Below are 27,253 nucleotides of genomic sequence, written 5' to 3' on the forward strand. Positions count from 1 at the left end.
TGACGGATACTCCGAGTCCCCATGGATCTGGCTTGCTCCCACAGCCCCGGAGAGGGGGCAGCCAGGAGGCAGTCCTGTGCTTGCTCCAGAGCAGACCTTCCACCCTCCACATGGAACAGAACGCAGGGCCCATGACGGACAGGAGGATATGGGGCAGGAGACCGGTAAGGTCCCCATGGGTCCAGTCCACTGAGCTGCCACCCACAGCCCAGGCCCGCACCTTCTCTGTCTTCTCGTCGATCTGAGCAAACTTCTGCTCGATCTGCTTCTTCTTCTCCTCCTTCATCTGCTCCACCCGCTCCCGGGCCTGCAGCACCTTGCGGAGGCGCTCCTCGCGCTTCCTGCGGGCACACAGGCTGGTCACGGGGGCCCAGCGAGGCTGGGTGGGCTGCAGGGCACGGGGGCACTTACAGCTTCACCTCCTCCAGCCGCCGGCGCTTGTCCTCCTCCACCTTCTGCCTGCGGAGCTGCTCGGCCTCCTCCTTCCGCCGCAGGTTCTCCAGGCGCTGCCGCTCCTTCTCCTGGGGTGGGGGGTAGGGAGTGAGCGAGCACAGCCCGGTGCTGGGCCAGGATGACCCCCAGACGTTGCCCTGGGACCCCCACAGCAACCACCCCTCCCAACCCCGCCAGACAGGCAGCAGCACCAGACTGCTTCTGAGAGTCAAAATCACCCCAAACGGGCCTCCATTCCCACCCAGATGGAGGCCTGGGGCTTCGGTCTCTCTCCTGGGGGAATCCAAAGGCCTCCCAGGGGCCTGAGACACGTGTGCCCTCACCTGGGCCTGGTCAAGTCCTGGGCAACACAAAAGTCAGGCTTAACATTGGATGTATGTTCTGAGTCTAGATACGTAAAAAGTATATTTGAAAATAGAATGAAGAACGGGATTGGGAAGGGACAGAAAGGCAGTTTTTAAAGTTACTGTTAATGTTCTATTTAAGGGGGTGGGTGGGTGAAACTCAAAGTCGTTCAGTCCTGTCCGACTCTTTGTGACCCCATGGACTATACAGTCCATAGAATTCTCCAAGCCAGAATACTGGAGTGGGTAGCCATTCTCTTCTCTAGAGGATCTTCCCAACCCAGGGATTGAACCCAGGTCTCCCGCATTGCAGGTGGATTCTTTACCAGCTGAGCCACAAGGGAAGCCCCTGGGTGGGTACGTGTATTAATTTTTTATTATATGTGTAATAACTTTATGACTGTACACACATAGTTTTGTGTGTATTAACTATTTCCTAACAGTTGAAAAAAAAAGAAAAGATAATACTGCCATATGCTAACAGAGGTTTACTATAGGCTGCAGAGGTAGATGAGAGATGCCATTTTTTCTCTTTATTTTTCACACTTCTTATGATATGGCTACATAATAATTTCAAAAACAACTTTTTAAAAGTATTAGTTGTTTCAGGGCTTCCCTGGTGGTTCAGTGATGAAGAATCTGCCTGTCAGTGCAGGAGACACGGGTTCAATCCCTGCACTATCACACCTGAAACTTTGAGAACTAAAGCCACAGGCCCCCTGCCAGATCCCAGCCTGACCGCTGACTGGTGCACCTGGACAGGTCCAAACAGCACTGTGAAAGCTTGGAAATATGAACTGACGCTGGAACCACAGGCCACAGAAAGCAGGCTGGAACCACAGCCGGGACCAGCGGATTGCCACTAAAGCAAACAATAACATTCTCCATAAGATTTAAACAAGACCCAGTCTCCTAACATAGGGCTTCCCTGGTGGCTCAGACAGTAAAGAATCTGCCTGCAATGTGGGAGACCCAGGTTTGATCCCTGGGTCAGGAAGATCCCCTGGAGAAGGTAATGGCAGCCCACTCCAGTATTCTTGCCTGGAGAATTCCATGGACAGAGGAGCCTGGCAGGCTACAGCCCAGGGGGTTGGCAAGAGTCGGATATGACTGAGCAACTTTAACTCACTCCTAACATCATATTCAAAATGTCCAGGATGCAATCCCAAATTACTCAGCATAAAAGAACCAGGGAAATCTTAACTCCCATGGGAAAAGACAATCAACAGACACCAATGCCAAGATGACATGTTGGAATTACCTGACAAAGACTTTAACACAGCTATGACAAAAATGCTTTAATAAGTCATCAGAGGATTCGTAAGAAACTGGAAAAATAGAAACTCTCAGCAAGTAAAAGATCTAAAGAAGAATCAAATGGAAATTTTGGAACTAAAAATACAGTAACTGAAAAAAAAATTCAGTGGATGGACCCAACAGCAGAATGGAGAAAACTTGAAGATAAATCAATAAAATGGATCCAGTCTATGCACAGAGAGAAAAGATATTGAAGAAAAATTAACAGAGCCTGAAGGAACTGTGGGATGACAACAAAAGGTTTATGAAATGCTGGGGAGAAAAAAAAACAAAACAAAACAACGAACCTTGAAGAAATAATGGCTGAAAATGCCCAGAGCTGCAGAAAGATATAAATCTACAGATTAAAGTGAAGTGAGGTGAAGTGAAGTCGCTCAGTCGTGTCCGACTTTGCGACCCCATGGACTGTAGCCCACCAGGCTCCTCAGTCCATGAAATTTTCCAGGCAAGAGTACTGGAGTGGGTTGTCATTTCCTTCTCCAGGGGATCTTCCCAACCCAGGGATCAAACCTGGGTCTCTCGCACTGCAGGCAGACGCTTTACCATCTGAGCCACCAGGGAAGCTGAGGTCATCAAAACTTAAACAGGATAAATCCAAGGAAACACATACCCAGCCAGAAAAGAATCAAACTGCTAATAACTTAATAATACAGGGCTTCCCTGATGACTGAGTGGTAAAGAATCCACCTGCCAATATAGGAGACATGGGTTTGATCCTTGAGCTGGGAGGATCCTGAGTGCTGTGGATCAGATAAGCCCACACGCCACAACTACTGAGCCTGCGCTCCAGAGCCTGGAACCCCGTAACTACTGAGCCCATGTGCCACAACTGCTGAGGCCCACGTGCCTAGAGCCCATGCTCCACAATAAGAGAAGCCACGGCAATGAGAAGCCCGCGCGCCACAACTAGAGAGGAGCCCCCACCTGCCACAGGAGAAAAGCCTGCATGCCGCAACGAAGATCCAGCATAGCTTGAAAAAACAAAACAAACAAACAAAAAATTCACTTAATACAAAGGGAAAAAATCTGAAAAGCAAGCACCGGAAAAAAAGACACATTAACAGGGAGCAATCATTTGACTGACATCAGAAAGTGTGGAGGCCAGACAGAAATGGCACATTTTAAGATTGCTAAAAGGAAAGAACTGTTACTCGAGAATTCCACTTATTCAGTGAAAATATCCTTCATAAATGAACTTTCTCAAAGGAAAACTAGAGAATTTGCTGCCAGCAGACTTGTTCTCAAAAAATTGCTAAAGTGTGTTTTTCAGATGGAAGAGAAATGATAGCAAAAGAAAACATCGAAAATGCAGAACAGAAATGATAAACATCGGGGTAAATATCAACAGACTTCCTTTCCTCTCAAGTTTCTTTAAAATGTTTGACAGTTGAAAGCAAAAATTATTCTGCCAGGGCTGTCGATGTATGGAGATGAAACACGAAAGACAAGGTTCACACACAGCAGGGAGTCAAGGCGCCTACAGGTAACTGATAAGATACAGATGCTAAAGCGATTGTGAAAGTTAAGTATGTAATGGCTCAGAACAAACACCAAAAAACACTCAAAATGATACAGTCCAAATCGTGGAAGACAAATTAAAATGGAATACTAAAAAATGTTCAAGGGACCCCCAAAAGAAGGCAAGAAAGGGAAACAGAAGGAAAAAAATAATGTTACAGCCGACAATAATAAAACAGTAGACTTAAATCCTTAAATCCAAACATACAACAAAATAAATCAGACACTGTTAGATTTTAAAAAGAAAAGACAAAACAAAACCACCATGACTCAACTATATGCTGTCTACCAGAAACTGACTTCAAATGTAATGGCTGAGATGCCAATCTCAAGAGGTATCACCTGTCATGATTCCCCTCGTGACTCTCAAAAAGCCAAAACTATAGTGATGGAGAACATGGGTTGTGGGTGGGGGACAGAGTTTTGGGGGGGGATGGAACTGCTCTGCACCCCAATTGTGGCAGGGGGTTACATAACCTATACTTTCACAAAGTATAGATTTTACTGTATGATCATTTTTAACATAAATTTTACTGTAAAGTTTTTTTTAGAAGATGGAGAGAGAAATGGAAACAGAGATGACCCTGAGCCTAGGAGCCAGGCTGGAGGAGGACGCTGGCCTTTAGGAGGCCCCCTCAGGGAAGGAGCAGGTGGCTTTTTGCTCTCCAACCACCCAGACCCAGGGGAACCCAGCGAGAGGCCACCCTGCCTGCTGGCCTGTGAGGAAAGCACCGGGGAAACAAAGGCCACGTGGCACCCAGAGAGTGCCCGCCCTCTCTTCCTACCCCACCCTCCCCACGCGCCAGACTCCTGCTCCCAGCAGGGCTCAGAAAAACAGGCTCTTGTCCTGAAGTTCAGGTGTTAGGGTTTCCCAGTCCAGGTCACAGAATTTATCCTGTTGCACTGTGAATCTCACAGAAGGAAAACAAGAGTTACTTATGCCATAGAACCCGTGCTTCCTCTCTGCCCCAACCCTGAGAGGTGGGCTGCTCCCCAGACGCCCCCGTCAAGGCCAGGGCAGAGAGCAGGAAGAATCCAAAAGCTTGCACAGCCCCTTCTGCCTCCAGGGGCCTCAACTGAGCAGCATCTCTGCCATTCATTAAACTACCACTCCGTGCCGAGCCCTGTGCTGGGGGCTTGACATACAGTACTCTCTGGTTCACTGGGTCTGCATGAATGGACCACTGTCTCCACATTTCATAGCCAAAGAAATGCAGGCCCAAAGGTTAGGAAATGGTCCAAGGCCACAGAGACCTGTGTAGGTCCCTTGGTCTCTTTGAGGACTGTCCTACCCACCAGATGCCCCGTGCAGAGACCTGGGCTCCCCACAGCTGGGAAGGGCAGCTTCCTAGATCCCTTGTTCATCCCCACAGGCCCTGTGAGGCTCCAAGCAGTCTGGGTGGGGCACGGGTAGTTCCTCGTAGGAGGAACAAGCCCAGGGTTGGTTCACTGCTATGGGCACAGATGCCCAGCAGGGCCCTGGCACAAAAACAGGTGCATAAGGACCACACAGCTGCTCCCTGGCATACTGTATGGCATGCCCCAGCCCTGTCCACCCAGATGGGACCAGCCTTCTTGCAGGAGAGGCAAGTTCAGGGCCTGCCTGTGCAGCTGTGGGGAAGCCCCTTGACTGCCAAGCTGAGGCCCTAAGACCCTCGGCTGGAGGCAGAAGCCCTCCTGGTAGGAGACCCTTTAAAGCTCCAGCGGACACTAAAGGACTGCGGGGACTGTAGCTCTGCAGCTGCGCAGGAGACCCTGGGAGCCAGGACCGTGGCCCAAGCCGGTCCCAGTGCCCTACGGCTCCCTGCACACGGCCGGTAGTCCAGCCTGGCTCTGGGACATCTGAGAAGAGAACAGCTCCTGTGGCTTTCTTTCTGAAGGGATGACACTGACCGTTCTAGAAAGTGTCACCCAGCGGACCTGGCCCTCCTTTCCCCGCACTGCCCTGCCCCTCAAGGCAGCAACTCAGGTCTGCAACCCAGTAAATCTCGGTGGCCTGGGATCAGAGAAGCCTTGTCTGTTCTCTTCACAGCCCCAGACCCTGAGGATGAGCCCAGCAACAGGGAAGAGGGAGGGAGGGAGGGAGGCCGGAAGGAGGTGGTCGGGGGTGGGGAGGGTGGGGGGACACTGCAAGATGCGGCCCCGGGGACAGGCTGCAGGTCACACCCGCTCTGCTGCCTCCTGCCTCAGGGAGGCTCTGAGACGCCTCCTCCCAGCCTGCCAGCACCTCGGCTTCACCTCCCTCCTCCGGCCCCCTTAACGCTCCCATCAATGATGTTAGTGCCTCTACAGGTGCTGTCAGTTTCAGAGACAGGGCCACAGCGGGTAAGTGCTGCGTGGAGCTAGGTTACGAGGAAGGGGAAGGCCTTACTTACAACGAAGCTGCTCTGTGGAGGAGAGGAGACAGGGAAAAAGCCAAGAGTTAATGCCAGGTTGGGGGAGACCTGGAAGGCAGACCACCCTCCTGGTGACGCCAGTAAGTCTGCTTGGGGCCTGCCCACCTCTCACCAGTGTCAACTCCTCTGGCATCACCCAGCCCTCATCCCCAGCAAATCAGTGTCCACATGTGTCCTTCACTTTAACTACTCAGGCCACCGGGAGGGAATGGTGTGTGTGTGGGGATGGACAGTCATGGTGGTGGCCAGCCAGGCCAGTTCTGTAACTTCCCGGCCCAGGACCCAGGACCTGGGAGGCCACCCGGAGCCGGCCAAGCCTTGAGGTGGCCAGGCGGAGCCCAAGGGGATGGGACAGTCCCCAGGGTCGAGGCAGCCTGGGGCCACAGAGGCTCGAGCTGGCCCCTGACTGGTGGGCCGGGCCACAACCTGCCTTGGCCCAGACCCTGGCAGCTCCTCACCTTGGGGTCCACGCGCAGAGGAGTGTTGCGCTTGATGAAGGATTTCATGATGTTGCCATGGGGGGTCGAGGTCGGGGTCATGAGCATCTGGTTCCTCTGCACGGTGTGCAGGAAGGTCCGGAGGGGCCGCACCACCTGCAGATGGGACCAGCGTCAGGCCCCGGGGGCAGGACAGACAGACCAGGGTCAGACCCCAGGGGGCTGGACAGACAGACCAGGGTCAGACCCTGGGGGCAGGACAGACAGACCAGGGTCAGACCCCAGGAGGCAGGACAGACAGACCAGAGTCAGACCCTGGGGGTAGGACAGACAGACCAGGGTCAGACCCCAGGGGGCGGGACAGACAGACCATGGACAGACAGACCAGAGTCAGACCCTGGGGGCAGGACAGACAGACCAGAGTCAGACCCTGGGGGCAGGACAGACAGACCAGGGTCAGACCCTAGGGGGCGGGACAGAGGAGACCAGGATCAGGCCCCAGGGGCGGGACAGAGGAGACCAGGGCCAGACCCCGGGGTGGGGCAGGGGCGCAGAGGGAGGGCAGACGTGCACTCACCTTGCTGGCAGGACAGGGCGGGGAGGGGGTCTTGCTCCTGGGGGGCTGCAGCTCCTCATCCTCCAGCTGCTGCTCCTCGTCCAGCTCATTCACCGCCTGCTTATAGCTGCGCTTCCTCCTGCCGAGGCGTGGAGGCAGCGGTGTCAGGGGGCCGGCCCTGGTGTCCTCCCCAGCGCCCCCGCCACGCCCCAGAAAAGGTGCCCCCTCTGTGAACAGAACTGGGCTCAGCCCCCAAGACTCCAGCCTGAAAGGTACCGCAGAGGTGAGTCTCCCTGACTGACCCTCTGCTGCCTGGTCAGAGGAGGGGAAATGAACCAGTCTAAGGTCATGCGGCCAGGAAGATGGGATCTGGGATCCCGTCGCCCACCCCCAGGCCAGGCTCACCCCGCAGCACGAAGCTGTCTCCTTTATTAAGTGAGAGCACCAGGCCCCACCTCTGCCGAGAGGAAATGCAGGTGCCCACCCTCCCCAGCCAAGGACTCAGGGTTCACGCCCCTCTGGGTCCCTCTGAATGGTGGCCTGCATGCCCCTTCCCAGATGCAAACCTGACACTCTGGGGTGGCTCCTTGGGGCCATCTGCCTGGTCAGTCTCGGCCTCTGTGGAGAGAGCAGGTTCAGGGGGGTGGCATGGAGGGTGGGGAGGGGTCCAGGGAAGGGGCCCACGGGCAGCAGCCCCGGCAGGGGCCAAGCTCTCTTCCTAGCATATCTTGGGGTGGCCAGGGGCAGGAGCATCCACTTTAGCACCATCTGGTCCTGACACATCTCGGGACGTGCAAAGCCAGCATGCTGTCCCAGTTCACAGACCCCTTGTCCCCAGGCCTGGCCTCCGGGGTGAAAACGGTGAGACAGTCCCATCGAGGGGGCCCCAAGCATGTCCCACCCGCCTTTAACACTGAGAGCCCAGTTGCCCCCTCTCCCCAGCCTAACACTAACATGGGGTGACTTTCATGGGAAGAACTGGAAGCTGCAAGCTCTAACAGGCCCCTGGACTGGCTTCAAAACCTGACCTCTCCGGCCCTTTCCGCTGGGGGTGGCACAGGGGTGGGGGTGGGGTGCTCCCGAGCACGGTCAACATGTGGGGTGCTGGTCAGTAGGTTTTGTTTCCCTAGTAAGAGAAGGGGCCGATCTCCCCTCTCCTGGTTCTTCAACACTATTACACTTTTTACATTTCTATTTTTTTTGGGGGGCCACACCATGTGGCATGCAGGATCTTGGTTCCCCAGCCAGGGATTGAACCCATGTCCCCTGCAGTAGAAGTGTGGTGTCTTAGCCACTGGACCGTCAGGGAAGTCCCTCACAACGCTCTCTACTCCAAAGGGTTCTAGCAGCGACCCCTGAGGTCTGTGGGGCTGGCGTGGCCGTTGTCCCTAACCCAGTCATGAAGCCAGGGAGCCACGTTCAAGCCCCCTCAGTTACTGCACTTTGAACCAGGGGAGGTGCGGGCAGGGCTGCAGAGCCTGCAGCGCTCCCGCCCTTTCAGCCGGGAGACCCAGAGGTGAGAAGTGAGCCAGCGGCAGACAAAACACAAGGCCATGTGCTCACACCCCAGCACCCAGCCCTCCCTGTTCCCCACCCTGGAGGGAGGCTTGAGGCTTTGACCTGGCATGTTCACAGTTACTGCCCTAATTCAGGTCGCCCCACCCCAGCTTCCTGGACCAACTGGCCATGGCCACCCAATTCCACCCAGCAGCAGCTTCAGCCAAAAGGTGGGAGATGAAACATGTAGACTCAAGATTTCTGCACCCCGGGTCTCACGTACCCTCGGCCTGTCAGCACAGAAACCCAGCCTTGCCCCGCTTCTGAGAGAAAGTCAGGCAGAGGCTACCAAGGCCTGCACAGCCCTGAATGTCCCTCACCAGCAGGTCAGGAGACTCACCCTGCCGCCCTTCACACTCACCCTGGCTGCTGGCTGCAGGCTGTGAGCTGGGTGGGCTAAGGGTGATGTTGGTGGTGCTACGGAGCTGCAACGCCCCGCCCTTGTTCTTGGGGACCTAAGGGAAGAACCAAGGCTTCAGGAGTCTGCCCCCGGGACTCGCAGGCCTCGAGCCCACCCCTCCCTGGCCTGCCCACTTACCTCTGGCTCGGCTGACTCCTTAGGCTCAGCTTCCTTGCTGGGTTCCTCCTCTTTGGGGCTGGAAGCAGAGCAGGGGGCACTGTGGGACCCACCCTGCCCAAGCCTCCCCATGGGAGCCCCTCTCCCGTGCCCTGGGGAAGCGAGCCAGGAGGGGTCCATCAGATGCCCCAGACTGAACTACAGCCCCACAGCCCCAGGCAGGCAGGGCAGCCAGAGCCACATGCTGGGTGCTTTAAGTCTGTGGCCTGGGCAGATGAGGGGTGTCAGCTTCTGAGTCTGGCTTCACTCAGATCCCATCGGGGCCTGGGTTCTGGATGTCAGCCCTTTCCCAGCTCCCTGTCAACCCGGTTGGCCAGAATGAGCCACGTTTCATTGAGGCCTCTCCTCCATTCACCATGGGGCCGGCAAAGCCAGTGGGTCTGCCCATCCCCAGCACCAACCCTCTGCTCCAGAGCAGGGGCCGCGGGGGAGGGGGGCTGCAGTAGTTTCAGGGATAGCAGGACGTGGCCTCCTGGAAAAGGGGCGCTGGCCCCAAGCGCTACCGGGCTATAAATGGAGCAGCTCCGATCCCCAGGCCGCACACTCCAGGAGGAACTGACTCCTCCTGACTGCGCTGGCTCACCCTCAGGGCTTTGGATTTGACAACCTATGGAGCCCCGGCCCCAGGGTAAGGCTTGGAGGGGCCAGGGCTGACCAGGGATGTTGACAAGCAATGTGGGAAGACCTGGCACCCGTGGGGCACTTCCTGGTAAAACTGGGGCAGGGGCAGGGGGCAGTGGTGGGCCGCTCAGGAGTGGTTCCCAAGGAAAGGGGAGGCTCGGGCAAAGGAAACACCTCCCCCCGGGGGGCTCACCTGGAAAGGGCCCACAGTGTGTGTGTCCTGCCAGCCCCGGGAAGGTCCCCAAGCCCCAGAACTCAACTCACCTGACTTTCTGGGGCACCTCAACATTCAGGAGCCTCTCCAGATAACTGTGGCCTGACGGGAAAACAAAGGGACAAAAAGACACCCTCAGAACCTGCCTGGTCTGTCCAAGAAGTCCAGGGCAGCCAGGCTCTGCTGGGGGCTCACGGCGTCTCTCTGCAGCAGACACTGTCACCTGCTGACCCCTCCCCTTCACTCGACTCAGACCCCCTCACCCCACAGACCCCTTCCTTCACTCGTCACAGGCCCCCTCACCCCGCAGACCCTCCCTTCACTAGTCATAGACCCCTCCCATCACTAGTCACAGACCTCATTCACCGGCAGACCTCTCCCTTCACTAGTTACAGACCCCCTCACCCCACAGACCCCTCCCATCACTAGTCACAGACTCCCTCCACCTGCAGACCCCTCCCTTCACTAGTCACAGACCTCATTCACCGGCAGACCCCTCCCTTCACTAGTTACAGACCCCCTCCACCTGCAGACCCCTCCCTTCATTAGTCACAGACCTCCTTCACCTGCAGACTCCTCCCTTCGCTAGTCACAGACCCCCTCCACCTGCAGACCCCTCCCTTCACTAGTCACAGACCACCTCCACCCCACAGACCCCTCCCATCACTAGTCACAGACCTCATTCACCGGCAGACCCCTCCCTTCACTAGTTACAGACCCCCTCACCCTACAGACCCCTCCCTTCACTAGTCACAGACCCCCTCACCCTACAGACTCCTCCCTTCACTAGTCACAGACCTCCTTCACCTGCAGACCCCTCCCTTCACTAGTCACAGATCCGCTCACCCCACAGACCCCTCCCTTCACTATCACAGACCCCCTCCACCTGCAGACCCCTCCCTTCATTAGTCACAGACCCCCTCCACCTGCAGACCCCTCCCTTCACTAGTCACAGACCACCTCCACCCCACAGATCCCTCCCTTCACTAGTCACAGACCCCCTCCACCCCACAGATCCCTCCCTTCACTTGTCACAGACCCCCTCACCCAACAGACCCCTCTCTTCACTAGTCACAGACCCCCTCACACCACAGACCCCTCCCTTCACTAGTCACAGACCCCTCCACCTGCAGACCCCTCCCTTCACCCCACAGACCCCCCCATTCACTAGTCACAGACCCCCTCACCCCACAGACCCTTCCCTTCACCCCACAGACCCCTCCCTTCACTAGTCACAGACCCTCTCCATCTGCAGACCCCTCCCTTCACTAGTCACAGGCCCCCTCAGACCCCCTTACCCCAAGACCCCCTGCCTTCACTAGTCACAGACCACACCCAACCTACAGACCCCTCCCATCACTAGTCACAGACCCCCTCAGACCCCCTTACCCCAAGACCCCTGCCTTCACTAGTCACAGACCACACCCAACCTACAGACCCCTCCCTTCACTAGTCACAGACCCCCTCCACCTGCAGACCCCTCCCTTCACTAGTCCCGGACCCCCTCAGACCCCCTTACCCCAAGACCCCTCCCTTCACTAGTCACAGACCCCTTTATCCCACAGACCCCTCCCTTCACTAGTCACAGACCCCCTCCACCCCGCAGACCCCTCCCATCACTAGTCACGGACCCCCTCACCCTACAGACCCCCTCCCATCACTAGTCACAGACCCCTCCACCCCACAGACCCCTCCCTTCACTAGACACAGATCCCCTCCACCTGCAGACCCCTCCCTTCACTAGTCACAGACCCCCTCCACCTGCAGACCCCTCCCTTCACTAGTCCCGGACCCCCTCAGACCCCCTTACCCCAAGACTCCTCCCTTCACTAATCACAGACCCCCTCAGACCCCCTTACTCCAAGACCCCTCCCTTCACCAGTCACAGACCCCCTCAGACCCCCTTACCCCAAGACCCCTGCCTTCACTAGTCACGGACCCCCTCAGTACAGACCCCTCCCATCACTAGTCACAGACCACCCCCAACCTACAGACCCCTCCCATCACTAGTCACAGATCCCCTCCACCTGCAGACCCCTCCCTTCAATAGTCATAGACCCCTTCACCCCACAGACCCCTCCCTTCACTAGTCACAGACCCCCTCCACCTGAAGACCCTTCCCTTCACTAGTCACAGACCCCCTCAGACCCCCTTACCCCAAGACCCCTCCCTTCACTAATCACGGACCCCCTTACCCTACAGACCCCTCCCATTACTAGTCACAGACCCCCTCCACCCCGCAGACCCCTCCCATCACTAGTCACAGACCCCCTCCACCTGCAGACCCCTCCCATCACTAGTCACAGACCCCCTCCACCTGCAGACCCCTCCCTTCACTAGTCACTGACCCCCTCCACCTGCAGACCCCTCCCTTCACTAGTCCCGGACCCCCTCAGACCCCCTCACCCTACAGACCCCTCCCTTCACTAGTCACAGACCCCCTCCACCTGCAGACCCCTCCCTTCACTAGTCCCGGACCCCCTCAGACCCCCTCACCCTACAGACCCCTCCCTTCACTAGTCACAGACCCCCTCAGACCCCCTTATCCCAAGACCCCTGCCTTCACTAGTCACGGACCCCCTCACCCTACAGACCCCCTCCCATCACTAGTCACAGACCCCTCCACCCCACAGACCCCTCCCTTCACTAGTTACAGACCCCCTCCACCTGCAGACCCCTCCCATCACTAGTCACAGACCCCCTCCACCTGCAGACCCCTCCCTTCACTAGTCACAGACCACCCCCAACCTACAGACCCCTCCCATCACTAGTCACAGACCCCCTCCACCCAGACCCCTCCCTTCACTAGTCACAGATCCCCTCACCCCACAGACCCCTCCCTTCACTATTCACAGACCCCCTCAGCCCACAGACCCCTCCCTTCACTAGTCACAGACCCCCTCACCCCACAGACCCCTCCCTTCACTACCACAGATCCTCCCCATCCTGTAGACCCCTCCCTTCACTAGACCCAGATCCCCTCTAACCCACAGACTTCTCCCCATTCCCGGGGTGCATAGCCCTGCAGTCAGCACTCCCTTGACTCCTCACACCTTCCACAGAGCTGCTGCCTGAATGTCTCCTGCTACTCCATAGCTGGTAACAAGCCCCTCCGGGGACAAAGTTCACTGGGCTGGAAGTCTCTGGAGAGAGGGACAATGCCGGGCTTCGGGCCTCCACCTTCCAGCACAGGCTGAACACAAAGCATCAGATGCATTCAGCAAACACACATCGAGGGCCACTAGGGCCTGGGGACCCAAGAGAGCAAACCAGACGGGCCACAAGTTGGTCTAGACAATCACCAGATAATCCTGTGGCTGACATGTGCATGTGTCACGACAGGAAAGAGGAGAGGACTTGGAAAGCCTGTGATGGGGAGACAAGCTGGTCTGGAGGCTGGGAAGTGAAGTGCAAGAAAGCTGCAAAGGAGGGGTGGGGGGGATGTCTGGGCCAGTAGTTCTGAGTGTAGTCTGGGGCTTCTGAGAGCTGAGGGCCCAAGAGTACTGTTTCAGGGGCACCCACAAGGTCTTAACTATTTTCACCATAATACCAAAACCGCAACTAAAGATCCCGCATGCTGCCACAAAGATCAAAGATCCCGCGTGCCCCAAGTAAGACATGGCACAGTCAAATAAGTAAGCATTAAAAAAAAAACAAAAAAACCCCTCACAGCCAAATAAATAATAAATATTTTTAAAATAAATAAACTTAAGTACATATCTTTTTAATACACTATGTCATAAAGTAGAGTGTATGCAAAATGCCCTTGGGCTGCATAGCCAAATCTCTAAAAAGCACAGGGGTCTGAGGGCTCACCTGAACTGGTCCCACCCCCTCCCTTTTTTTTTTTAAACAGAATGCTGTTTTTAAGTCAAAGAACAACTGACAAACTATGGCTCACCAAGCTTGGGCGTCTGGCAGATACTGTCTTAGAAATGACCAAAGGGAGCCTGTCCCTTCAAATCAAATGAACAGGATTTGTTGCCAAGAATAAAAAACTGAGCCCCCCAAAAAGTCAAAACCGCCATGAACTTCATAGCTTCCTGATACCTAAAAACCTTTCTGATGAGACCAGAACACAAACGTGCTCCTTTAAGACAATATATAATAAAGTGTGTCAACACCTGGAAGATGTGTGTAACTCCACACACTTGCGAGTACGCACAAATTAATTGGAAGAAAAAAGAATACACAACAAAATGCTTTCTAAGTCCTCTTCCCTTTTCCAACTAGGTTTCTATGTGAGGCCAGGTTTTCGTCACAGACTTGAACCCAAACAGCACAGTGCAACAGACTGAACGCAGCACCCAGCCACCTTCTTCTCAGCCACCCATAAATGGGATTTATAACATGAGAACAATGCCAGGGTCCTCACCACATTTGTTTGGGAAACAGTTATTTTAAAAAAAAAAGAAAGAAAGAAAAACTAACCTTAATAGGTTTGTTACTCTTAAAACTATTAAATAACTACCCACAGATAAGAGGCCTCATAATCAAAAGCTCTTTGAGGTTCTGAGGCCGCAAATTGAGAGGTGCCAGTCTAGGCAGAAGGAACAGCATCTGCAAAGGCCATGAGGCAGGAAGGAGCAGGCTTTGTGGAGCATTTGAGCCACGTGGGCGTGGCCAGACGTTAAGGCAGAGGATGGGAGGCCGGAAGCAGGGACCATCCTTCTGTGAGGTTTCCCAAGTGGCTCAGACGATAGAGAATCTGCCTGCAGTGCAGTAGACCAGGGTTTGATCCCTGAGTTGGGAGGATCCCCTGGAGAAGGGAACGGCAACCCACTCCAGTATTCTTGCCTGGAAAATTTCATGGACAGAGGAGCCTGGCAGACTATAGTCCATGGGGTCGCAGAGTCGGACAGACTAAGCGACTTTTACTAGGGGGGAGGCAGGCAGGCCTGGGGGAGTCGGGTGGAGAACAAGGGCAGGCTCCTACCTGCGGTGTCCACAGCCAGGAGACTCCTCCCACCCCCTGCCTCCCATCCCAGCTCAGGGCTTGCTGATGAGGGGGCTGAAAGGTGAGAAGACGCCCATGTGACCACACAGAAGTGTGCAAAGACTTCTCTGGAATGTTAAGCGCCAACTCAAGCCATTAGGGCTTTAGAACAGGTCTGGTGGCAGGGCAAAGGCCTGGAGAGGGGCTAAGGGGCCATTTCCCTGTGCAGAGCTGGGCGGGGCACCTGGGGAGGAGCCCGGCCTGTAAAGCTGGGCCCTGCAGAAACCGGGGGCAGTGGCCCTGGCCCCACCTGACCACTTCAGAAACCACTTCTTTGCCCAGTGAAGTGTGGCCAACTGTGCACCGTGCCAGGAGTTCAGGGGTTAATGCCTCCACCCAGCAGCCCCTCCCAAGGGCTCCACACTGGCTCCAGAGGCCCCAGTCCCGTTACTGGTGGTCACCTCCCTGCTCCCCTGCTGCAGGTGCTTCCTCTCCCTCCCACAGTAACAAGCTCTTCTCAAATCCTGACATCGAGGGCTGCTTCCGGGGAACCCAAACTAAGACCTCCACCTCTAAGCTGCCCGCCCAGCTAAGCCCCAGGGCCCGGGTATCAGGAAGGTCTCCAGGAAGCCCTCTCGCCCTTCCCTGCTCCACACCCTTGAGCGCCCTAGGAGGATCAGATAGGCCACTCCTCGGTTGAGCTGTAGGGACACAGGCTGACTGTGGTTTTATCATCTAGTTTTGTTTTGCATGAACGAGCTGTACCATACCCAACCACTAAGATGGGTCTTCTACCCACACTCAAGGCAGGCATTCTTACCATTTAACAGATGGGAAAACTGAGGTTCTGAGAAGGGTATGCCCCAGGTCCTGCAGGCTCTAGTGTCTCCAGGGCTTAACCACCTTGTCTGACTGTCTTCCTTCCATAGGACTGAAGCCCACCTGTGTTCAGGGCGGGGGCCAAGTTGTTGTTCAGTCACTAAGTCGTGTCCAACTCCTTTGCGACCCCATGGACTGCAGCCCACCAGGCTTCCCCTCCATGGGATTCCCCAGGCAAGAATACTGAAGTGGGTTGCCATTTCCTTCTCCAGGGAAAAGACTGGCTTAAGAGTATCCAGATGTCTGAACCAGAAGCATGAGGAGGGCCTTGAGGGTCTCTACCTGACCCTCCCTCTAGAATTCCAGGTCTGCTCTCCCCCTTGGGCCCAGGATGAGATTCACACCTAAGGAAATCCCCATCCCCAAGACAGGTCAGAAGCTTCTGGGCCCTTCTGAGAATCCAAGTATGGTCAGTGTGTCAGACCACAGGCCTGCATGGGCTGCCAGCTGTGTGTCCCTGAGCCCCAGACCCTGGAGCAAGCCCTTCCCCAGGCAGCGAAGAAACTGGGCCGGGCCCTCACCTGCCTGATGCCCGCCCTGAGGCTTTCCACCTGGCCTCCCTGGCAAGCGGCCCGCCATCCTAGAAAGGACGAAACACAGGGGGCCCTAACCCCAGCTTCCCAACTTAACAGACTCAGTGGGCTCCTTAAGCCTCAGTTTCATTAATGTAAAAGCCTGGCTCGTCCTCTCCACCACCCCAGGACCTCATCGTCCTCCGGCTGGACCCTGCAGCCTCCTCCCTGGACTCTCTGCCCTGTTCCTTCTCTTCTTGGCTGTTTTTCACACAGCGCTGGAACCTTCCAACAACCACTGAGGGGCCACATCCTTTGTGGGGTCAAGCTCGAGTCCCAGATACTCCATCACTGGCCAGCTCGGGCCTCAGGGTCTCCATACAAGCTGTTCCCTCTGCCAGGAATACCTTTTCCTGAATTTCTCCACTAGGCAAAAGCCCAGGAAGCCTTCGCAACCCTCCCAGCTCAGACCCCACCTCCTCCATGCAGACATCCCTGACTCTTAGAGCTGCCTGTCCTTCTCTGTGGCTCACACCTGCTTCCACCTGGGACAAGGATCCCTGGAGCTGGGATCAGATGATGACAAAGCAGCTAACGTCACACAGCCCCTTGTCCGTGCAGCCACTGTTCTAAGCATCCTATGTGCATTAACAAGAAAACCTCCCAATGACCCTCTGAGGTGATGCTGTTATTATCAGCCGACACACGAGAAACTGAAGCTCGTGAAGGCATTCCTGTAACTTCCCCGAGGTCACAGGGCAGGTAAAAGGTCAACCTGGCACTCAAACCCAGCTATGTGTCCCTCCCAGAATTCATCTCTCTTCACCTCGGTATCTCCAGGCCCTACAATTATGCCAACAGGAGGCGGTCCATAAGCAGGCTGAATCTAAGAGAGTCTGGGCAGGAGGGAAGGGGAACACGCCAGCCCTGGGGGACAGGCCCAGGTTTGAGCTCAGCATGGCATTAACCATGGGGACACTGTGGAAAACAGTGCTGGACCTCAAATTTCTCTTTTGGAAAACAAAAGCGCTGGATCGAATATGCTTTGTCCAACATGGCAGCCATGAGCTTTGTGTGGCAACTTAAATCAGAAACAAATAAAATGTAATAAAACTAAAAATTCAGCTCCTCGATCAAAGGAGCCACATTTTGAAGGCTCTATAGCCACACGTGGCTAGCTAGTGGCTGCTATGTGGGATGGCACAGATCTGGGACATTCACATCATCACAGAAAGTTCTGTGGACAGCTCCTTACTTAGAGGGCCCCCAGACACCCTCCACTGAGCCGGGCACAAAGGACCACCCTCTGAAGTTTTGCCCAACACCGAGCCCCGACTCACAGATGATGCGGGCGGAGGCAGTTGGCTCTTTGGCGGCCTTCTTGGCAATCCTTCTGCTTGATCGTCGGACGGTGCTCTCGGATTCTTTGGAAACTGGGGAGCGAGTCTGGGCCAGGGAGGCCTGGGGGCCCGGGGAGGATGGGGCGATCAGGCTGCGCCGCACGGACTGCCGGTCCACACGGGCTCCCATTGGGGTGGAGAAGTTATCTGGCTGGAGGGGAGCCAGCACCCGCTCCCGCCACGGGGAGGCGGGAGAGCTGGGTGAGTCCTGCGGGCCCGGGGTGGCCACCGCAATCCGGAGCTTGGAGGCGGACCTTCCTGCCCCGGCCCCTCGGCCCTTGGGGTCCCGAGGTGTAGTCATCAAGGAGCTCACGGTGACAGACTCCAGCCTTCCCACCTCTGCCTTCTGGGGTGTTGAATCCTCATCCGAGCTCGAGGGGATCTGGGAGGCCGGGGCCAGGGCAGAGGTCGGAGCCTGGGCAGACTGGAGCTGATTGAGGTACTGCTCGGCGCTCCGGCGCTCAGTGGCACCGATCTCTACCGCAGGCACCAGCTGGCACTGGGTTGGGCTCTCCTTGGGATTCTTTGTCAGGACAGTGGGAGACCTGGAGGTGGGTGAAGGAGGGGCGGTAGCCACAGAGGCGGCCGCCGCTGCAGCGGCAGCCCGCGTCACGCGCCGCAGGACAGAGCCGTTCTCGCCCACCACTGTGGCCAGCTTCTCCACCTTGTCCTTGCTGCGGAGGTGCCGGGAGATCCGCTGGCTGCTCCGTGTCTTTCTGCGGGACAACCTGGTGGAGGGGGCGGAGCAGAAGCTGAGGTGACCCAGGGAAGCGGGGAGGCTGCCCACAATTCCAGCTGGAGGAGCTGCCAACTCCAGGGGCCTCTGAAGCTTGGAGGCAGAAGACTGGGGTTCCAATTCAGGCTCTGCCGCCTCTAGCCAAGACACCCCAGGTGCTCTTCTCCAAGCCTCAGTCTCCCTATCTGTGAACTGGGATGATGCCAGTCCTCACAAGACCGCTGGGAAGATTAAATTCCCATAAACCTCCTGCTGACTGGGTCAGACTGGGCCAAGCACCCTGCTGGCAGAATCGCTCCTTCTGTCGCTTAATCCACCAGACAGTCCCCGAGAGGCAGGGACCCTCATCCTCACTTTAGATTTCAGAAACTTGAGGTTCAGAGAAGTGGAACATTAACCCAAGGACACACAGTTGCTACGCAGCAGAGCTGGGGTGTACACCCAGGACCGCCTGACTCTAAGACCCAGCCTCTTTCCCCTGGTACAGTGAAACCCACGGTCGTTACAGGGGCAGTTAGAACCAGCATAGCAACAGGGGGTTGGGAGACAGCCAGCCCCCAGTCTACACCTCTGGTCACTCTCCCCCAAGCAGAAAGTCAGATTCTCTTGCTTCTCCCACCTCCAGAAACCCTCCCCATCCTCCGAGGCCCAGATCAAACACCACCCCTACCCTAACGCACACAAGCTCTGGACTCCACGGTCTCCAGCCCTGCTTCATTTCCCTCGGCATGGCGCACGCAGTGCCCACTGCTCCTGATCTCAGTTAACACCTTTGAATCAAACTCTCCTCGTGGCCACCAAGCCTCCCGCCCCTCCTACCTTTTCCGGATGGGGTCTCTGTTTTCATCCTGAATGGAAGAAATTCGTCTCTTCTTCCGTCGGTTCTTCTGCGAAGGCGTTCTGGGCATCAGCTCAGGCTCTTTGCTGAATTCTCTGTTTGGTACGAAGACAGTGATGGTCGAGGCTGCTTGGAAACCACTGCCCCACCCCCACCCAGCCAGACAGCTGCCCCTTTCCTGACGGTGGCTGGTCAAGCTGGGGTGACCAGTAAGTACCAAGCAAGCGCTCCAAGGCTGTGTAAGAGTCACCGCCAGGCACTTGGGGCTTCCTCGCGTAGACAAAGCAGGGGAGCAAGGTTGCCAGGCAGCCCTACCTTCTGAGGCGTGGGCCAACCCCTCTCCCTAGCCCGAGCATCTGGGGCACTCAGGAAGGACCCCTGGCAGCCTGTCTTGCCCGGCAGGTGGGGAAGTGCCCTAAGGCCGCAGCAGCCAGGCAGCCCCTGGTGCATCCTGCCAGTGGGCCCCGCTCTTGCCGCCGCCCCCGCCCCCCCAGCCCCGCACCTGGTGAACATGCGCTCGGCCTCCTCCTCGATCTCCTCCAGCCACACCATGTCCTTATTGTCCACGTTGCAGACAAACTCCAGGAGCTTCTGGTCACAGAGCTCCAGCAAGTGAATGGGCCCCTGGGCTGTTGTCCCCATGGTGGCTCTGCCTGGAGAAAGCAGAGACAAGAGGAATGGGGCTCAGGCTGGAATCTTCACACTGTTCAAACACCAACCCCTCCCCAGCCCCATACGACACTTTCCACAGAAGTCCATGCTGCCCAGGCAATTCTGGGATCAATGGACCTCATTACAAATGGCCTTCCTGGGTTCAGGAGAAACTGTGGTCCCACCAGGTAGGACTCCTTGACCTGCCCACACACAGGCCTGCTCTTACCCACTCCTCTTACTGCCTGAAGGTGATTGAGGGCCACCTTAAGGGACACCTAGGGGCTTCCCTGGTGGCCCAGACAGTAAAGAATCTGCCTGCAGTGCAGGAGACCTGCATTCGATCCCTGCATAGGGAAGATCCCCTAGAGAAGGGAATGGTAACCCACTCCAGTATTCTTGCCTGGAGAATCCCATGGACAAAGGAGCCTGGCAGGCTACATTCCATGGAATTGCAAAGAGTCGGACACGACTGAGTGACTAACACTTGAGGTACACACAAGCTAACCCCAGGTGTCAGGTCAAAGAACATCGAATCCAACTGCCTCTTATGGATGCTAGTAAATGACAGATCTGCATTCCAAAGGAGTGGGTAAGAAAGTGGTGGTCCAGAGACAGGCTCTTCTCTAAGGGGCCCCTATAACTCTCTCCCTTGAACTGAAACGCCTTCGGATGGATGAGGGAGCATGAGGAAAGTGGATAAGCAATGTCTTGGTTTTTTAGAAAACTTAGTCTAGAAATATCAGGCAGTATAAAATACAAAATTAGTTTTCCCTTAATTTTTTAAAAATAATTTTTATTGACATATAGCTGATTTGCACGTGGCAAAGTGATTCAGTTTACAGATACATATATATCTATTCTTTTCCATTACAGGTTATTAAAAGATACTGAGTAGAGTTCCCTGGGCTATACAGTAGGTTCTTGTTGATTATCTATTTTGTATATCATAGTGTGTATATTTTAATCCCAAGCTCCTAATTTATCTCTTCCCCCCTTTCCGCTTTGGTAACCATAAGCTTGCTTTCTATTTCTTAAGAAACTAGCAACTCAAACAAACAAAAACAAACAACTAGAAACTCAGATATTCTCCTCAAAACTCAGTGATAAAATTATCACCAAAGGCCCAGGCAAAGAAGAAGTGTTCTATTCTGGTTCATAGCAGGGGCTCAATAAATATCTCGACTGGGGCAATGAATGGAAGAACGAATTAATAGGTGACAGTCACAAGCCATAACAACAGACTGCATGTCTCATGCCATGGCAGTGACCCACCACCCCGATCGACACCTGCAAAACCAAGAACCACACACAGCTCGGCCTCTACCTAAGACAGGAAGTTCTTGACGGAGGGGCTAAGTCACCGACCCCTATAAAGGGCTTAACGCCAGGTGCTGTTGCAGCCTCATAGGACTGCCTTCCTGGGGCCTGATTTCCAGGGCACACTGGCCTGGGTTCCTCGAGCAAGCTCTGCCCTCTGCCTGGAACCTTCTGTCTCTTATTTGGTACAGTTCACTCCTCAGCACTTGGCTCTCAGCAATGCAGGGAGGACCTGACTACCAGCCACCATCCTATCCATCAATTTCAATACTCTGCACAACACTCAGGTGACAATGTATCTGCTTGCAGACTACCTGTCTCTGCCCACTAAGCATTTGTTCCCTGAGGGCAAGCCCTGATCTGTCTTGCTTGTAGCTTTGAAGCCCAGAGCTTGGCAGAGTGCCTGGCACAAAAAGAATACCTGTTGAATGAACAGATCCATCTATGAACTGTACACCTAGAAATAAACATTCTACAGCCACTCTAACTCCCTCCCCAAAGACACACACACACAGGGACACCAAATCAGGCCATTCTACACAGGTTAGAGCACGCCTTTCTCATCCAAAGCCCTACTCCGAGGAGCCAAGAGCAGCACCCGTCAGGGCAGGACCAACTGGGCAGGATCGCAGAGGTTTTGGGCAGAGACCGATGTGCAGATTCCAGTCACAGCACAGCCTCCTGGCTGCCATCCCTCTGCCTCCCCCCAGTCCCTCTGTCCCAGCGCTCAGCCCTGGCTAACGACAGGAATCCAGTTTGAGGCTAGGAAAGAGAGACCTGTTTAAGGAACACAAAACACTTTGTGCTATGGAAAGCAACAATTTGCTCTTTTATTTAAAAAAGTAAATGGCAAAGTGGGTCAGGGCTTCTTACACAAAGTGCGAAAAAGTGTTTGAGCTCCTTCCATAAGGAGGTTTGTTTTCAGCAGCCTCAGCCTATTTAAAAAGGGTCACTGTCATTAGATCAGAGATGACCCTGAGAAAGGTGATCAGTGTTGAGAATGAGGGTCCCTGGAAAAGCAATAAAAATCTTTTCAGTCCCCTATAAGAACCTTGATAAAAACCCAAAGCACCTTACGTCCCACCAAGGGTGAAGGAGGCTCATCTTCCTCTCCCAATACTTTTCTCACGTCATACGTTAAAAGCCCCACGGCCCTCCTTCACAATGCCTGTTCTTTTGAAGGTGCGGGAAGTCCACCAGCCAACCCTGACCACACCTCAGTGAAGGAGGTTCGTAATAGCTACCTTCTGTAAAGAGACCTGCTCCATGCTCGGGTGGAGCATCATCTCATTTCATTCTCGGCACAACCTCAAGGAGATCCTGGTGCAGACGAGCAAATTGAGGCAGACTGAAGTTAAGGCCAAGTCTTCGTGCAAGTCAAGGGAGGGGCCCGGATTTAAACTGTGCTCTTAACCTCAAGCTTTGCCGCCTACTCCATTTCAACTTCGGAAAGGCGCTAACTTCTGACTGGGCGCCCCAGAGAAGGCCACTGTCAGTAAACGGGCCTGCGGAATGACAAGTCAGCACCGGCCTCCGGAAATGGGTCAATTTAAAATGCTGCTCAGCCGATAAGGGAGGTGGTGAGCCAGGGTTAACTGTACAGAAATGCCATCTGGTACAATGCCGCCAAACACCCGGTCGGTGGGTGCTTCCTGTCCAGGTCAACAAAAGGCACCTGGAGGGGGAGCGGACGGGATTATTTTCTTGGACAGGGGGTGAGGGGGGTGGGGTCATCTTGGGCCCCAGGACCAAGGCAGGTCACCTCGTCACTTGGAAGAGGAGACCCATCCCCTGCAGGCCGCAACGGGGGATAAGGGAGGTCATGCCCCCCGGTCCAGGGCTTGCGGAGGGATAACAAATTGCTAACGACCCCCCAGCCCCCCCGGCCGCCCGCGCAGACTCACTCGACTGCACCGCGTCTCCTTAACTGCTGTTGCGATCCAAGTCCGGCGACCCTCCCAACACAAATCCCAGCCGGCCCAAGCCCCACGGCTCCCGGCCTCCAAGGCTTGCGGCTGCAGTGAACAAACGGGGCGGTACAGCGCGGGCCAAACCTACGATTTTCAAAACTGAAGGTTCGACCAATCCCCGTCAAGTTTGTCTGGGCGGCTGCAAAACTCTAAGCCAATCAAGTAAAAGGAAGCACCAGTCAGGCCATCGATTGGCTACGTGGATTGGCAGTCTACGGGACTAAGAAGAAGGGAGAGGAAGCGTTGAAACTTTAACCTGTACAGCTTCCGGGAACAGCGGCGCGCGGCCGAGAAAGGAGATCGCTAGAGGTGGGGGTTGCGCGCGCAAGGCCTCACACGCCAGAACTACAAGTCCCAGTGTGCATTGTGAGTGCCCTGAGGGACCTGGGAGATAGGTGAGGCCTTATCTGTGGATAGTGCTCTTTTCGGGAGTCTTCACTTTGCCATTTCTTCACCCAACTCTGTCCTCAATACGGGCCGACCTCAGCCATTTTACAGAAATAATATAGATGATGATGTTTCTTAATGATTTCAACTTAAAATTACAAAGCAAGACAGCAAAATTTATAATACAGAGAAATTGTTTCCATAACAATTAACACTGTCTGAGTCACAAGTGAAGCCAAATTGGTTATATGCTTTCCATGCTGTCAAAGGTTAAAGTAAGAACCCACATTTCCATTTCCACACAAATTGCCAACCTCAAACTGCAGTTCCAGCATACTTTTTCAGACTTTGATGCAAATGCAGAGGAAATTTCCATTATTTCATAATCCATTTAACTCTGTTATTCAGGACTTTCCACTTAATCTCCAACTGGACGTCATTAGCAATGCGATGACCTGCTAAAAGGCAAATATCAAGAGAAGAAGCTAACAATTCTACACATACCTTTCTGGTGATAGTTAAGTCGTTAAGTCGTGTTGGACTCTCCTGAGACTCCATGGACTATACCCGACCCTGTGGACTGTAGCTCACCAGGCTCCTCTGTCCATGGGATTCTCCAGGCAAGAATACTGGAGTGGGTTGCCATTTCCTTCTCCAGGGGACATTCCCCACCCAGTGATGGAACCCTGGTCCACCACTGAAGGCAGATTCCTTACTGACTGAGCCACTCAGTTCAGTTCAGTCACTCAGTCGTGTCTGACTCTTTGCGACCCCATGGACTGCAGCACACCAAGCCTTCCTGTCCATCACTAACTCCTGGAGTTTACCCAAACTCATGTCCATTGAGTTGGTGATGCCATCCAACCACCTCATCCTCTGTTGTCCCCTTCTCCTCCTGCCCTCAATCTTACCCAGCATGAGGGTCTTTTCTAATGAGTCAGCCCTTTGCATCAGGTGGCCAAAGTATTGGAGTTTCAGCTTCAACATCAGTCCTTCCAATGAATATTCAGGACTGATTTCCTTTAGGATGTACTGGTTGTATCTCCTTGAAGTCCAAGGGACTCTCAAGAGTCTCCTCCAACACTACAGTTCAAAAGAATAAAATCTTCAGAGCTCATCTTTATTTACAGTCCAACTCTCACATCCATACATGACTACTGGAAAATCCATAGCCCTGACTAGATGGACCTTTGTTGGCAAAGCAATGTCTCTGCATTTTAAATGTTGTCGGGGTTGGTCATAACTTTCCTTCCAAGCAGTAAGCATCTTTTAATTTCATGGCTGCAGTCACCATCTGCAATGATTTTGGAGCTCCCCAAAATAAAGTCTTCCACTGTTTCCCCATCTATTTGCCAGGAGGTAATGGGATCATAAAGCTCAACATTCACAAAACTAAGATCATGGCATCTGGTCCCATCACTTCATGGAAAATAGATGGGGAAACAGTGGAAACAGTGTCAGACTTTATTTTTGGGGGCTCCAAAATCACTGAAGATGCTGACTGCAGCCATGAAATTAAAAGATGCTTACTCCTTGGAAGGAAAGTTATGAGCAACCTAGATAGCATATTCAAAAGCAGAGACATTACTTTGCCAACAAAGGTCCGTCTAGTCAAGGCTATGGTTTTTCCAGTAGTCATGTATGGATGTGAGAGTTGGACTGTGCAGAAAGCTGACCGCCGAAGAATTGATGCTTTTGAACTGTGGTGTTGGAGAAGACTCTTGAGAGTCCCTTGGACTGCAAGGAGATCCAACCAGTCCATTCTGAAGGAGATCAGCTCTGGGATTTCTTTGGAAGGAATGATGCTAAAGCTGAAACTCCAATACTTTGGCCACCTCATGCGAAGAGTTGACTCATTGGAAAAGACTCTGATGCTGGGAGGGATTGGGGGCAGGACGAGAAAGGGACGACAGAGGATGAGATGGCTGGATGACATCACCGACTCAATGGACATGAGTTTCAGTGAACTCCGGGAGTTGGTGATGGATAGGGAGGCCTGGTGTGCTGCAGTTCATGGGGTTGCAAAGAGTCAGACATGACTGAGCGACTGAATTGAACTGACTAATGGGATCAGATGCCATGATCTTAGTTTTCTGAATGTTGAGCTTTAAGCCAAGTTTTTCACTCTCCACTTTCACTTTCATCAAGAGGCTCTTTAGTTCTTCTTCACTTTCTGCCATAACAGTGGTGTCATATGCATATCTGAGGTTATTGATATTTCTCCCAGCAACCTTGATTCCAGCTCGTGCTTCATCCAGTCCAGCGTTTCTCCTGATGTACTCTGCATATAAGTTAAATAAACAGGGTGACAATATACAGCCTTGAGATACTCCTTTTCCTATTTGGAACCAGTCTGTTGTTCCATGTCCAGTTCTACCTGTTGCTTCCTGACATGCATACAAATTTCTCAAGAGGCAGGTCAGGTGGTCTGGTATTCCCATCTCTTTCAGAATTTTCCACAGTTTATTGTGATCCACACAGTCAAAGGCTTTGGCAGAGTCAATAAAGCAGAAATAGATGTTTTTCTGGAACTCTCTTGCTTTTTCCATGATCCAGCGGATGTTGGCAATTTGATCTCTGGTTCCTCTGCCTTTTCTAAATCCAGCTTGAACATCTGGAAGTTCACGGTTCAGGTACTGTTGAAGCCTGGCTTGGAGAATTTTAAGCATTACTTTACTAGTGTGTGAGATGAGTGCAATTGTGCGGTAGTTTGAGCATTCTTTGGCATTGCCTTTCTTTGGGATTGGAATGAAAACTGACCTTTTGCAGTCCTGTGGCCACTGCTGAATTTTCCAAATTTGCTGGCATATTGAGTGCAGCACTTTCACAGCATCATCTTTCAGGATTTGAAATAGCTCAACTGGAATTCCATCACCTCCACTAGCTTTGTTTGTAGTGATGCTTTCTAACGCCCACTTGACTTCACATTCCAGGATGTCTGGCTCTAGGTCAGTGACCACACCATCGTGATTATCTGGGTCGTGAAGATCTTTTTTGTGCAGTTCTTCTGTGTATTCTTGCCATCTCTTCTTAATATCTTCTGCTTCTGTTAGGTCCATACCATTTCTGTCCTTTATTGAGCCCATCTTTGCATGAAATGTTCCTTGGTATCTCTAATTTTCTTGAAGAGATCTCTAGTCTTTCCCATTCTATTATTTTCATCTATTTCTTTGCACTTATCACTAAGGAAGTCTTTCTAATCTCTCTCCTTGCTATTCTTTGGAACTCTGCATTCAAATGGGTAAATCTTTCCTTTTCTCCTTTGCTTTTCGCTTCTCTTCTTTTCACAGCTGTTTGTAAGGCCTCCTTAGACAGCCATTTTGCTTTTTTGCATTTCTTTTTCTTGGGGATGGTCTTGATCCCTGTCTCCTGTACAGGGACTGTCACGAACGTCCTTGCATAGTTCATCAGGCACTCTATCTATCAGATCTAGACCCTTAAATCTATTTCTCACTTCCACTGTATAATCATAAGGGATTTGGTTTAGGTCATACCTGAATGGTCTAGTGGTTTTCCCCACTTTCTTCAATTTAAGTCTAAATTTGGCAATAGGGAGTTTGCTTATTGCTTATTTTACTTCGCTGATTCCTAGATTGTCAATGTTCACTCTTGCCATCTCCTGTTTGACCACTTC

General features: G+C 53.7%; 1 protein-coding gene across 2 annotated transcripts in view; it reads right to left on the reverse strand.

Annotated features, from left to right (window-relative positions):
* INCENP (inner centromere protein) overlaps positions 1-23,321 on the reverse strand; it is a 30,610-nt gene extending 7,289 nt beyond the window's left edge. For both annotated transcript variants that reach the window (XM_055581076.1, XM_055581074.1), the window contains exons 1-12: positions 23,167-23,321; positions 19,794-19,944; positions 19,273-19,386; positions 17,658-18,445; positions 10,041-10,092; positions 9,117-9,174; positions 8,940-9,033; positions 7,588-7,639; positions 7,043-7,160; positions 6,487-6,621; positions 412-521; positions 221-341 (exon numbers count right to left, since the gene is read on the reverse strand). In XM_055581076.1, coding sequence (XP_055437051.1) covers positions 221-341; positions 412-521; positions 6,487-6,621; positions 7,043-7,160; positions 7,588-7,639; positions 8,940-9,033; positions 9,117-9,174; positions 10,041-10,092; positions 17,658-18,445; positions 19,273-19,386; positions 19,794-19,933 — 1,782 coding nt within the window. In that variant the 5' untranslated portion in view covers positions 19,934-19,944; positions 23,167-23,321. The remainder of the gene's footprint in view (positions 1-220; positions 342-411; positions 522-6,486; positions 6,622-7,042; positions 7,161-7,587; positions 7,640-8,939; positions 9,034-9,116; positions 9,175-10,040; positions 10,093-17,657; positions 18,446-19,272; positions 19,387-19,793; positions 19,945-23,166) is intronic.
* Between the last annotated feature and the right edge of the window lie 3,932 nt (positions 23,322-27,253).

The sequence above is a fragment of the Bubalus kerabau genome, chromosome 5, assembly GCF_029407905.1.
Source record: "Bubalus kerabau isolate K-KA32 ecotype Philippines breed swamp buffalo chromosome 5, PCC_UOA_SB_1v2, whole genome shotgun sequence".
NCBI classification, from domain to species: Eukaryota; Metazoa; Chordata; class Mammalia; order Artiodactyla; family Bovidae; genus Bubalus; species Bubalus kerabau.